Source organism: Oncorhynchus nerka, linkage group LG7 (genome assembly GCF_034236695.1).
Source record: "Oncorhynchus nerka isolate Pitt River linkage group LG7, Oner_Uvic_2.0, whole genome shotgun sequence".
Taxonomy (NCBI): Eukaryota; Metazoa; Chordata; class Actinopteri; order Salmoniformes; family Salmonidae; genus Oncorhynchus; species Oncorhynchus nerka.
In genome coordinates, this window is record NC_088402.1 from 90,154,873 (window position 1) to 90,169,235 (window position 14,363).

Here is a 14,363-nt window from a genome sequence, read left to right on the forward strand (position 1 = left end):
AGACAGGGCCTACATTGGTGAGCTCAGACCAACAGACAGGACCCTACATTGGTGAGCTCAGACCAACAGACAGGACCTACATTGGTGAGCTCAGACCAACAGACAGGACCTACATTGGTGAGCTCAGACCAACAGACAGGACCTACATTGGTGAGCTCAGACCAACAGACAGGACCTACATTGGTGAGCTCAGACCAACAGACAGGACGACAGGGCCTACATTGGTGAGCTCAGACCAACAGACAGGACGACAGGACCTACATTGGTGAGCTCAGACCAACAGACAGGACCTACATTGGTGAGCTCAGACCAACAGACAGGACGACAGGACCTACATTGGTGAGCTCAGACCAACAGACAGGACGACAGGGCCTACATTGGTGAGCTCAGACCAACAGACAGGACGACAGGGCCTACATTGGTGAGCTCAGACCAACAGACAGGACGACAGGACCTACATTGGTGAGCTCAGACCAACAGACAGGACGACAGGGCCTACATTGGTGAGCTCAGACCAACAGACAGGACCTACATTGGTGAGCTCAGACCAACAGACAGGACCTACATTGGTGAGCTCAGACCAACAGACAGGACGACAGGACCTACATTGGTGAGCTCAGACCAACAGACAGGACGACAGGACCTACATTGGTGAGCTCAGACCAACAGACAGGACGACAGGACCTACATTGGTGAGCTCAGACCAACAGACAGGACCTACATTGGTGAGCTCAGACCAACAGACAGGACAACAGGACCTACATTGGTGAGCTCAGACCAACAGACAGGACCTACATTGGTGAGCTCAGACCAACACAGGACCTACATTGGTGAGCTCAGACCAACAGACAGGACCTACATTGGTGAGCTCAGACCAACAGACAGGACGACAGGGCCTACATTGGTGAGCTCAGACCAACAACAGACAGGACGACAGGGCCTACATTGGTGAGCTCAGACCACGACAGGGCCTACAGGAGCTCAGACCAACAGACAGGACCTACATTGGTGAGCTCAGACCAACAGACAGGACGACAGGACCTACATTGGTGAGCTCAGACCAACAGACAGGACGACAGGACCTACATTGGTGAGCTCAGACCAACAGACAGGACGACAGGACCTACATTGGTGAGCTCAGACCAACAGACAGGACGACAGGACCTACATTGGTGAGCTCAGACCAACAGACAGGACGACAGGACCTACATTGGTGAGCTCAGACCAACAGACAGGACGACAGGACCTACATTGGTGAGCTCAGACCAACAGACAGGACGACAGGACCTACATTGGTGAGCTCAGACCAACAGACAGGACGACAGGGCCTACATTGGTGAGCTCAGACCAACAGACAGGACGACAGGACCTACATTGGTGAGCTCAGACCAACAGACAGGACGACAGGACCTACATTGGTGAGCTCAGACCAACAGACAGGACGACAGGGCCTACATTGGTGAGCTCAGACCAACAGACAGGACGACAGGACCTACATTGGTGAGCTCAGACCAACAGACAGGGCGACAGGACCTACATTGGTGAGCTCAGACCAACAGACAGGGCGACAGGACCTACATTGGTGAGCTCAGACCAACAGACAGGACGACAGGACCTACATTGGTGAGCTCAGACCAACAGACAGGACGACAGGACCTACATTGGTGAGCTCAGACCAACAGACAGGACGACAGGACCTACATTGGTGAGCTCAGACCAACAGACAGGGACGACACATTGGTGAGCTCAGACCAACAGACAGGACGACAGGGCCTACATTGGTGAGCTCAGACCAACAGACAGGACGACAGGGCCTACATTGGTGAGCTCAGACCAACAGACAGGACGACAGGACCTACATTGGTGAGCTCAGACCAACAGACAGGACCTACATTGGTGAGCTCAGACCAACAGACAGGACGACAGGACCTACATTGGTGAGCTCAGACCAACAGACAGGACGACAGGACCTACATTGGTGAGCTCAGACCAACAGACAGGACGACAGGACCTACATTGGTGAGCTCAGACCAACAGACAGACCTACATTGGTGAGCTCAGACCAACAGACAGGACGACAGGACCTACATTGGTGAGCTCAGACCATTGGTGAGCTCAGACCAACAGGACGACAGGACCTACATTGGTGAGCTCAGACCAACAGACAGGACGACAGGACCTACATTGGTGAGCTCAGACCAACAGACAGGACGACAGGACCTACATTGGTGAGCTCAGACCAACAGACAGGACGACAGGACCTACATTGGTGAGCTCAGACCAACAGACAGGACGACAGGACCTACATTGGTGAGCTCAGACCAACAGACAGGGCGACAGGACCTACATTGGTGAGCTCAGACCAACAGACAGGACGACAGGACCTACATTGGTGACTCAGACCAACAGACAGGACGACAGGACCTACATTGGTGAGCTCAGACCAACAGACAGGACGACAGGACCTACATTGGTGAGCTCAGACCAACAGACAGGACGACAGGGCCTACATTGGTGAGCTCAGACCAACAGACAGGACGACAGGACCTACATTGGTGAGCTCAGACCAACAGACAGGACGACAGGACCTACATTGGTGAGCTCAGACCAACAGACAGGACGACAGGGCCTACATTGGTGAGCTCAGACCAACAGACAGGACGACAGGACCTACATTGGTGAGCTCAGACCAACAGACAGGACGACAGGACCTACATTGGTGAGCTCAGACCAACAGACAGGACGACAGGGCCTACATTGGTGAGCTCAGACCAACAGACAGGACGACAGGACCTACATTGGTGAGCTCAGACCAACAGACAGGACGACAGGGACAGACAGATGAAGACACAGGACCCTAGCTTGGCTGGTTGAGAGTGGAGCTCATCGGCCTCCTCCGTGAGCCCTGGGGGCAGCGTGTTGATGGCTACTACGCCCATGGCTACCACTAACCTTAACCCCAACAGACAGGACGACAGAGACAGACAGATGAAGACACAGGACCCTAGCTTGGCTGGTTGAGAGTGGAGCTCATCGGCCTCCTCCGTGAGCCCTGGGGGCAGCGTGTTGATGGCTACTACGCCCATGGCTACCACTAACCTTAACCCCAACAGACAGGACGACAGAGACAGACAGATGAAGACACAGGACCCTAGCTTGGCTGGTTGAGAGTGGAGCTCATCGGCCTCCTCCGTGAGCCCTGGGGGCAGCGTGTTGATGGCTACTACGCCCATGGCTACCACTAACCTTAACCCCAACAGACAGGACAACAGGGCCTACCTTGGCTAGATCAGAGTAGAGCTCCTCGGCCTCTTCCTCCGTGAGCCCTGGGGGCAGCGTGTTGATGGCTACTACACCCATGGCTACCACTAACCTTAACCCCAACAGACAGGACGACAGGGCCTACCTTGGCTAGATCAGAGTAGAGCTCCTCGGCCTCTTCCTCCGTGAGCCCTGGGGGCAGCGTGTTGACAGCTGCTACTCCCATGGCTCCCCCCTCCGTTAGGGAGTCTACACCTCCTGCAGGGCCAAGGCCCTTGTTGGGGGAGTTCAGGTTGATGTCTGGTTCGAAAGAGAGAGAGAATGGGGGCATGCTGAGATGAGAGTAGGAGGCCTTGAATTTAAATTGTTAATGTCATCAACAGTAAAGGGAACTAGACATCTGCATCGTTCACCCACTGTCTTTAGTCACACTAGCTAGGTTTCCATGGTGACAGAATTTCATATGAATATTCTAAAATAAGCACATTTTCCCCATCAGAGATGTTTCCATCAATTTGACTTGTTGCAAATCAAAAGGATGTGTGTTGATGACGTATCGCACAAAAACAATTTGTGCGGTTGAATAAAATATACAAAAGTCAAATGGGTTTCCATCGCCTTGTCCCAACCGATGTTGCGTTATATAGTGAATGTGGCCACTTTAGTCTTGGCAATTTGGCTCTAGTCAACAGCTGGCAGATAATTATAACTTTAAAAAAAATAAATATATATATATATATATGGCCCCCGGCCCAGATAACGCTGGGTCAAATTGTGCCCCGCCCCTATGGGACTCCCAATCACGGCCGGATGTGATCCAGCCTGGATTCGAACCAGGGACTGAAGTGACGCCCCTTAGACCGCTGCGCCACTCAGGAGCCCGAGTGACAGGTAGACAACCTATAATGAACATGATGATATTATGGCGAGATTTATTTTTATGTGTCAAACAGTAGTCAATCATCTCCAGAATATTATTAAGACTCATCATTTAGTGGAAAGGAGCATCAAGCATCCTCCTGTATGTGGGAGAACACAGGGCCTTCATTCTGAAAATATTCACACCAAGACTTTTCCCAGTGTGTTACAAAGTGGCACTAAGCTGGATATAATTGCCTTTTTTTGTGTGTGTGTGTGTCAGCAATCTACACAAAATACTCTAAAAACATGTCAAAGAGGAAGAACAATGATGCAGTAATGTGTTGGATTTGCCCCAAACATAACACTGTATTCAGAACAAACAATTCACTGGTTCTCTTTTGTTGCCGTTTTACTTTAGGATGCATGTTTTGGAATGTTTGTGTCCTGTCCGATCTTGACTGAGGGACATTAATTGTATGTGTTGTGGTACAGAGATGAGCTGGTCATTCAACCATCATGTTAAAACTCCCATTGCTGCACACAGTTCATGCAACTTATTATGTGACTTGTTAAGCACATTTTTACTCCTGAGCGGATTTAGGCCTTACCATAACAAAAGGGTAGAATACTCGACTTACAGACATTTCAGCTTTTCATTTAGAAATTAAATTTGTAGAAAAGTCTGAAAAACACAATTCCACTTTGACATTATGGGGTTAATAGGTGACATAAAATAGATTTCTAAATTCAGGATGTGGAAAAGTCAAGAGGTGTAAAATTCGCGCCGAAGGCACCATCATCACGTGTCCTCCCAAGTGTACTTCCGTGTGATGGTTATTATAGCAATATTTGCGCCGCCATTTTGTGTGTAATACATTTGACAGAATAAACGATCCCACCTTGCCTAAGGCATTCTGTTTTGTTGACATTTTGAAAGTTTAGATAAATTTGCTGTTTCTATCAGGCCTGTCGTGACTTTATCCGGCTTATTTTTTATCCGGTTTAGTCGAATAAAATAAAAGGTTGTGTGGAAACAGGTTACAGGCAGCGAGAGAGCGACGGGCAGCAGCTACAGAGAGAGAGCGACGGGCAGCAGCTACAGAGAGAGAGAGAGAGCGACGGGCAGCAGCTACAGAGAGAGAGAGAGCGACGGGCAGCAGCTACAGAGAGAGAGAGAGCGACGGGCAGCAGCTACAGAGAGAGAGAGCGACGGGCAGCAGCTACAGAGAGAGAGAGCGACGGGCAGCTGCTACAGAGAGAGAGAGCGACGGGCAGCTGCTACAGAGAGAGAGAGCGACGGGCAGCTGCTACAGAGAGAGAGCGACGGGCAGCTGCTACAGAGAGAGAGCGACGGGCAGCTGCTACAGAGAGAGACGGGCAGCTGCTACAGAGAGAGAGAGAGACGGGCAGCTGCTACAGAGAGAGAGAGAGAGACGGGCAGCTGCTACAGAGAGAGAGAGAGACGGGCAGCTGCTACAGAGAGAGAGAGAGCGACGGGCAGCTGCTACAGAGAGAGAGAGCGACGGGCAGCTGCTACAGAGAGAGAGAGAGCGACGGGCAGCTGCTACAGAGAGAGAGCGACGGGCAGCTGCTACGGGCAGCTGCTACAGAGAGAGAGAGAGCGACGGGCAGCAGCTACAGAGAGAGAGAGCGACGGGCAGCAGCTACAGAGAGAGAGAGCGACGGGCAGCAGCTACAGAGAGAGAGCGACGGGCAGCAGCTACAGAGAGAGAGAGCGACGGGCAGCTGCTACAGAGAGCGAGAGCGACGGGCAGCTGCTACAGAGAGCGAGAGCGACGGGCAGCTGCTACAGAGAGCGAGAGCGACGGGCAGCTGCTACAGAGAGCGAGAGCGACGGGCAGCTGCTACAGAGAGCGAGAGCGACGGGCAGCTGCTACAGAGAGCGAGAGCGACGGGCAGCTGCTACAGAGAGCGAGAGCGACGGGCAGCTGCTACAGAGAGCGAGCGACGGGCAGCTGCTACAGAGAGCGGAGCGACGGGCAGCTGCTACAGAGAGCGAGAGCGACGGGCAGCTGCTACAGAGAGCGAGAGCGACGGGCAGCTGCTACAGAGAGCGAGAGCGACGGGCAGCTGCTACAGAGAGCGAGAGCGACGGGCAGCTGCTACAGAGAGCGAGAGCGACGGGCAGCTGCTACAGAGAGCGGAGCGACGGGCAGCTGCTACAGAGAGCGAGAGCGACGGGCAGCTGCTACAGAGAGCGGAGCGACGGGCAGCTGCTACAGAGAGCGAGAGCGACGGGCAGCTGCTACAGAGAGCGAGAGCGACGGGCAGCTGCTACAGAGAGCGGAGCGACGGGCAGCTGCTACAGAGAGCGAGAGCGACGGGCAGCTGCTACAGAGAGCGAGAGCGACGGGCAGCTGCTACAGAGAGCGGAGCGACGGGCAGCTGCTACAGAGAGCGAGAGCGACGGGCAGCTGCTACAGAGAGCGAGAGCGACGGGCAGCTGCTACAGAGAGCGAGAGCGACGGGCAGCTGCTACAGAGAGCGGGAGCGACGGGCAGCTGCTACAGAGAGCGAGAGCGACGGGCAGCTGCTACAGAGAGCGAGAGCGACGGGCAGCTGCTACAGAGAGCGAGAGCGACGGGCAGCTGCTACAGAGAGCGAGAGCGACGGGCAGCTGCTACAGAGAGCGAGAGCGACGGGCAGCTGCTACAGAGAGCGAGAGCGACGGGCAGCTGCTACAGAGAGCGAGAGCGACGGGCAGCTGCTACAGAGAGCGAGAGCGACGGGCAGCTGCTACAGAGAGAGAGCGACGGGCAGCTGCTACAGAGAGAGAGAGCGACGGGCAGCTGCTACAGAGAGCGAGAGCGACGGGCAGCTGCTACAGAGAGAGCGGAGCGACGGGCAGCTGCTACAGAGAGAGAGCGACGGGCAGCTGCTACAGAGAGAGAGAGCGACGGGCAGCTGCTACAGAGAGAGAGAGCGACGGGCAGCTGCTACAGAGAGAGAGAGAGCGACGGGCAGCTGCTACAGAGAGAGAGAGAGCGACGGGCAGCTGCTACAGAGAGAGAGAGAGCGACGGGCAGCTGCTACAGAGAGAGAGAGCGACGGGCAGCTGCTACAGAGAGAGAGAGAGCGACGGGCAGCTGCTACAGAGAGAGAGAGAGAGCGACGGGCAGCTGCTACAGAGAGAGAGAGAGAGCGACGGGCAGCTGCTACAGAGAGAGAGAGAGAGCGACGGGCAGCTGCTACAGAGAGAGAGAGAGAGCGACGGGCAGCTGCTACAGAGAGAGAGCGACGGGCAGAGCAGCTGCTACAGAGAGAGAGAGCGACGGGCAGCTGCTACAGAGAGAGAGAGCGACGGGCAGCTGCTACAGAGAGAGAGCGACGGGCAGCTGCTACAGAGAGAGAGAGCGACGGGCAGCTGCTACAGAGAGAGAGACGACGGGCAGCTGCTACAGAGAGAGAGAGCGACGGGCAGCTGCTACAGAGAGAGAGAGCGACGGGCAGCTGCTACAGAGAGAGAGAGCGACGGGCAGCTGCTACAGAGAGAGAGAGAGCGACGGGCAGCTGCTACAGAGAGAGAGAGCGACGGGCAGCTGCTACAGAGAGAGAGAGCGACGGGCAGCTGCTACAGAGAAGAGAGCGACGGGCAGCTGCTACAGAGAGAGAGAGCGACGGGCAGCTGCTACAGAGAGAGAGAGCGACGGGCAGCTGCTACAGAGAGAGAGCGACGGGCAGCTGCTACAGAGAGAGAGCGACGGGCAGCTGCTACAGAGAGAGAGAGCGACGGGCAGCTGCTACAGAGAGAGAGAGCGACGGGCAGCTGCTACAGAGAGAGAGAGCGACGGGCAGCTGCTACAGAGAGAGAGAGCGACGGGCAGCTGCTACAGAGAGAGAGAGCGACGGGCAGCTGCTACAGAGAGAGCGACGGGCAGCTGCTACAGAGAGAGAGACGGGCAGCTGCTACAGAGAGAGAGAGAGAGACGGGCAGCTGCTACAGAGAGAGAGAGAGAGAGAGACGGGCAGCTGCTACAGAGAGAGAGAGAGAGAGACGGGCAGCTGCTACAGAGAGAGAGAGAGACGGGCAGCAGCTACAGAGAGAGAGAGAGAGACGGGCAGCAGCTACAGAGAGAGAGAGAGACGGGCAGCTGCTACAGAGAGAGAGAGAGACGGGCAGCTGCTACAGAGAGAGAGAGACGGGCAGCTGCTACGGGCAGCTGCTACAGAGAGACGGGCAGCTGACGGGCAGCTGCTACAGAGAGAGAGAGCGACGGGCAGCTGCTACAGAGAGAGAGAGACGGGCAGCTGCTACAGAGAGAGAGAGCGACGGGCAGCTGCTACAGAGAGAGAGAGCGACGGGCAGCTGCTACAGAGAGAGAGAGCGACGGGCAGCTGCTACAGAGAGAGAGAGAGAGAGAGAGAGCGACGGGCAGCAGCTACAGAGAGAGAGAGCGACGGGCAGCAGCTACAGAGAGAGAGAGCGACGGGCAGCAGCTACAGAGAGAGAGAGCGACGGGCAGCAGCTACAGAGAGAGAGAGCGACGGGCAGCAGCTACAGAGAGAGAGAGACGGGCAGCAGCTACAGAGAGAGAGAGAGAGACGGGCAGCAGCTACAGAGAGAGAGAGACGGGCAGCAGCTACAGAGAGAGAGAGAGACGGGCAGCTGCTACAGAGAGAGAGAGAGACGGGCAGCTGCTACAGAGAGAGAGAGAGACGGGCAGCTGCTACAGAGAGAGAGAGACGGGCAGCAGCTACAGAGAGAGAGAGAGAGAGAGAGAGAGAGAGAGAGAGAGAGAGAGAGAGAGAGAGATGGGCAGCAGCTACAGAGAGAGAGAGACTGGCAGCTGCTACAGAGAGAGACGGGCAGCAGCTACAGAGAGAGACGGGCAGCAGCTACAGAGAGAGAGAGAGACGGGCAGCAGCTACAGAGAGAGAGAGAGACGGGCAGCAGCTACAGAGAGAGAGAGAGACGGGCAGCAGCTACAGAGAGAGACGGGCAGCAGCTACAGAGAGAGACGGGCAGCAGCTACAGAGAGAGACGGGCAGCAGCTACAGAGAGAGACGGGCAGCAGCTACAGAGAGAGACGGGCAGCAGCTACAGAGAGAGACGGGCAGCAGCTACAGAGAGACGGGCAGCAGCTACAGAGAGAGACGGGCAGCAGCTACAGAGAGAGACGGGCAGCAGCTACAGAGAGAGACGGGCAGCAGCTACAGAGAGAGACGGGCAGCAGCTACAGTGAGAGACTGGCAGCAGCTACAGTGAGAGACTGGCAGCTACAGAAATGGATAAGGAGATTGAAACAGCGACACGATGTAAGGAAAGTGCTTAGTGCCGTCAAACGCAGAAGACTCCCAGAGGAGAGCGGGGCTAATTACAGAGTTAGGCCTAAACCTTCTTCTAAGAGGAAAGAGCCCACCATGGAAGCAGCAGCCTTTTAAAGATGTCCATTAGTTCACTCCTGTCTCTCTATCCTCTTGAGTGGACTGGGCTACGCTGGTGTCCCAAATGGCACCCTATATAGTGCACTACTTTTGACATGGCTGCACTACATAGGGAATAGGGTGCAATTTAGGACAAAGCGGAAACACTTTTTTTTGGTTACATGATTCCATGTGTTTTATTTGATAGTTTATGTCCGTCTTCACTATTATTTCACAATGTCGAAAATGGTTCAACAAAAACCCTGGAATGAGAACATGTCCAAACGTTTAACTGGGACATACAGTGCATTCTGGAAGTACTCAGACTTTCACATTTTGTCACGTAACAGCCCTTTTCTAAAAAATGGATTACACAACAACAAAATCCTCAATCTACACACAATGCACCATAATGGCAAACCGAAAACGGGTCTAGAAATTTTAGCACGTATTAAAAATTAAAAATATTCAGACCCTTTGCTATGAGACTGGTAATTGAGCTCAGGTGCATTCTGTTCCCATTGATCATCCTTGAGATATTTCTACAACTTCGTTGGAGACCACCTGTGGGATATTCAATTGATTGGACATGATTTGGAAAGGCAAACACCTGTCTATAACAATGTCTCACAGTTGACAGTGCATGTCAGAGCGAAAACCAAGCCATGAGGCCGAAGGAATTGTCCGTCGAGCTCAGAGACAGGATTGTGTCGAGGCACAGATCTGGTTAAGGGTACCAACACATTTCTGCAGCATTGAAGGTCCCCAAGAACACAGTGGCCTCCATTCTTAAATGGAAGACGTTTGGAACAACCAAGACTCTCCCTAGAGCTGGCCGCTCGGCCAAACTGAGCAATCGAGGACAAAGGGCCTTGGTCAGGGAGGTGACCAAGGACCCGATGGTCACTGACAGAGCTCCAGAGTTCTTCAGGGGAATAGTTGTTATTCTGGAAGTTTCTCCCATCTCTGCAGCACTCCACCAATCAGGCCTTTATGGTAGAGTGGCCAGACAGAACCCACTCCTCAGTAAAAAGCACATGACAGCCTGCTTGGAGTTTGCCAAAAGGCAGCTAAAGATTGTCAGACCACGAGAAACAAGATTCTCTGATCTGATGAACAACATTGAAGTCTTTGGCCTGAATGACAAGTGAAACAGGAAACCTGAAACCTGTTGTGGGGGTTGTTATTTCTGAAGTTTTTTTTAGTGTGATAAAAATCAATAAACCTTGTTTTTGCTTTATCATTATGGGGTGTAGATTGGATTCAATAAAAAAAATACATAATTTTAGAATATGGCTGTAACGTAACAAAATCTAGAAATAAACGCAAGGGGTCTGAATACACTGTATATATATATATATATATATAATAAATGTAGGTACAATTTTATAAAATGCCGACAGAAATTGTTTGTTCGATATGGTGTAATCTTTTTGTGTCTGTAAAATGTATTATGCGACAGGAAACGTCTTCATGTGCAAATATTAATAGAATAACCACATAAAAGTCCACTTGGGAGTCACACGATGATACTTTGTGTGGTCCTCCCACTACAACTCGGGAAACCATGCAGTTTATTAGGCTACACATTAAGTCATGATAAACTTCACAGGGTGGTGAAAGTTTATGGTGAGGAGTTTTGATGCTGCCTCGCTAATAAATATGGGGTGTTGTTCTGGTGACTTGACGATCGATGTAGACTAGCCTACCCGCTAGTAGCCTACCCGCTAGTAGCCTACCCGCTAGCCTACCCGCTAGTAGCCTACCCGCTAGCCTACTATCTGCCAGCTGTTGGCTAGAGAGCACGTGCCAAGACCGGAGTAAACACATTTGCTATTTAAAATGCAACAGTTCTGTGACAAATCTCTCGGTAGAGTTGAAAATGCGATGGAAACATTGTACAGAATAAACATCTAAAGGTCATTGTGTGCACGACATCTGCACACAGATTTTTATCCACAACAAGTCTGTTTGGTGGAAACACACCACTGTTGGGAAAATTAGCATATTTTCTTTTTTTCTCCACTTCCCCTTCAGACAAGATAGATATTTTTACTCAGTGCTAGAGGCTTCACTACAGACCCTGGTTCGATCCTGGGCTGTAATCACAACCGGCCGTGATCATGAGTCCCATAGGGCAGTGCACAATTGGCGTCGTTAGGGGAGGGTTTGGCCGGGGTAGGCTGTCATTGTAAAATAAGAATTTGTTCTTAACTGACTTGCCTAGTTAAGAGTTAAATACATTATATTTAAACTTGACCCAACAACAAAAAGGTCTGTAAACACATTGTTTTACATCATTCTATTATACAAAGAATCACAAAATTATTCACCAAAGAGAATCAGACAAATTTAGGCTATTGACTTCTTCGCATATTCAAGCCAATGTCAAAATACAACACTGCCCCTTTAAGGCTCTCCTGGAGGATGATTGGCAACCCTTGGTAGCCTATGAAATATTGCAACATTACAATGATACCCAAATGTGTAAATGTCCTTATAAAATACCTGCCTCTGGGGGATCTAATTAAGAGCCCCATCGTCCTTGGGTCTACGGTTCGGAAAAGACTCTGAGACGACATATGCAAAATTCATACACCCACCGCACAGAATTTAAATGTTAAAATTAAGCAATGAGACCGATGCAACCGCTCAGACCGTTTAGAGTTAATATTTTAATTTCTTCATATTACAAGATCAACAGTAAGCACGTCGCTGTAGGCTACACACCGTTCTCAAAATGTGCACGTGTGCGCGGTTTCATGTGACTAATATGAAAATATCCGGTAGAAGTTAAGTTCACACCCCTTCGTCTTGGGTTGGTCAACAGCACTACTCCTAGTAGGAGTGGGAACATTAAGCGGTCCTTTTCATTCAATGAGAGACGACTAGTTTTCATGCACATTTTGTCACTTGTGAAATATTGCACCAAACATCTTAGTGAGATGTAAAATTGCGCGATTAAGATCTCTTCGGAAAAAAGTCAGAATGAATGACCGCTTTCTTGATTTGTCTTGGATTAATTCGGGCTATGTTGAGGAATCGTTTCTGGCCAGGTCGCTGCTACCGTAGGGAGACAGTCATATTGCCGCTTTTTAAAATTTAAATTGAAGGCCTTTAAAAGAGTTTGCCCGCACAGCCGGTATCTTCGCCTAGCTTTGCTAGGAGCAAACTAGCTGAGCAAACGCTCAACACTTATCTTATACCAATGCGGAGTTCAGTATGGATAACTGGTTGCGTGATTTGCTAGAAACAATACTTAAAAAATAAAAATAAAAAGTTGATTATGAAAACGCTTACATGTGCCTGTTTGTCCTGGACAACTGTGGTGCTTCTGCTCAAAAAACCTACTTTTAATTAAAAAATAACGTATGGAATACAACCGCCAAATCCCCCATTTCTATTTCTCGGTCTCAGTGCGATGGTTTGTATTTCAGCATCCCCGTGGAAGGACCGCTGTTGTACACGTAAGCTTTTTCCAGAATTGACATTATTACAAGAGTCAACTGATGGGGACAATGTTGTAGCTACCAAATAAAAACGAAACTCCGCCTGCAAACTGAACCTACGGATGCCTTAGAGGGAAATGCATCTAAACTAACATTATGTAACGTTAGCTAATCAAACAATTCGATAGTTAGGCTAAATGCCACCGCCCTGGCATACCCCCCCCCCCCCAATCGCAACACTGGCCCGATTTTGAAGAAACTTGGGCGATTGTTGCGTCTTGCCATAGAGAGCCGGCATTTAACAAAATTACACTGATTGACCCAAGGCGGGTGCTAATAATAATTCAATGAAATTTGTTAGTCAGACAGAGAGGAAAATGCAAGGCGAGAGGGATAACTTGGCCCAAAATACGTCTTCTCCAGCAGGTGGCGTATAGAGTATATGCTACTGGTACACACAGGCTAACTGGCTTTCATTTTTTTTTTTAAATACATTTATTTTCCATTAGAGGAGACACTTGAGTATCTCTGGTCAACATAATAGATCTGTGGTCACAACTGAAAACGTGTCACACGCTATAACTCAATGGCCGCTACATCTTTCGTGGGGTATGACATGTTCACTGTTGCCTTGTTGGTCATTGGGAACATAGCCAAGGTGTGTCACTCAATTGAACCATATCAGCTGGCAAGCTAACAAACTAGTTAACCAACCATCCTGGCTGCGTTCTTGTCTAGCCATTTACGTTAACTATCAAGCATCTTTTTTTTTTGTAAACAAAGGCTACGAGCGATTTTTTAAAAAAAGAAGCCAATTGAATAATCGCGTAACTATAAAAACATTAAAAGAGATCATTGATAAGGGACGAAACTAATATGATTAACAAAGATATTTAAATCACAGTAACTCGATCTCTGCCCTCCGTTCCCCTTCCTATGACATTTCCAGAAGAACGGCTGTTGTTGCCGTCGTTCATATCCAATGCACAATCATGAACAGGAATTCGTAATAACTTCCCCCTAAATCAACGGCCAGCTGGCAAATGGGTCTTAAATTCAACAACAATAGTGTCAGTAATTTACGTTACCTTGACCAACGGGGTCCATGGCGTCGAATGAGCGGAGTGTTTGAGCGCCTTAAAGCGAGAACGACGTTAGCTAGAAAAGGGTGGTGGCTAACTAGCTAGCAGTGCCGTCCACTCAATCAAACGAAACCTGTGGCGTGACAGTTACTCAACAACAACCTCATTCGTCGAGGAACACAGATACGAACAGGTAATACTCGCTCCAATAATAAAGCCACCTCAGCTCGATGATGAACTCTCAGGTTGCGCCTTTTCCGGCGTCTGTTGATGACGTTTTTCAAGGCGTCACCTTGCCCCGCTCGTCACACGGACGTAACGTCAT

The 14,363-nt window shown here is 50.8% G+C and overlaps 1 protein-coding gene across 1 annotated transcript in view; it reads right to left on the reverse strand.

Moving 5' to 3' along the window:
* LOC115118515 (tumor protein D54-like) overlaps positions 1–14,315 on the reverse strand; it is a 42,860-nt gene extending 28,545 nt beyond the window's left edge. The window contains exons 1-2 of the mRNA XM_029647145.2: positions 14,045–14,315; positions 3,407–3,561 (exon numbers count right to left, since the gene is read on the reverse strand). Coding sequence (XP_029503005.1) covers positions 3,407–3,561; positions 14,045–14,063 — 174 coding nt within the window. The 5' untranslated portion in view covers positions 14,064–14,315. The remainder of the gene's footprint in view (positions 1–3,406; positions 3,562–14,044) is intronic.
* Positions 14,316–14,363: the final 48 nt, after the last annotated feature.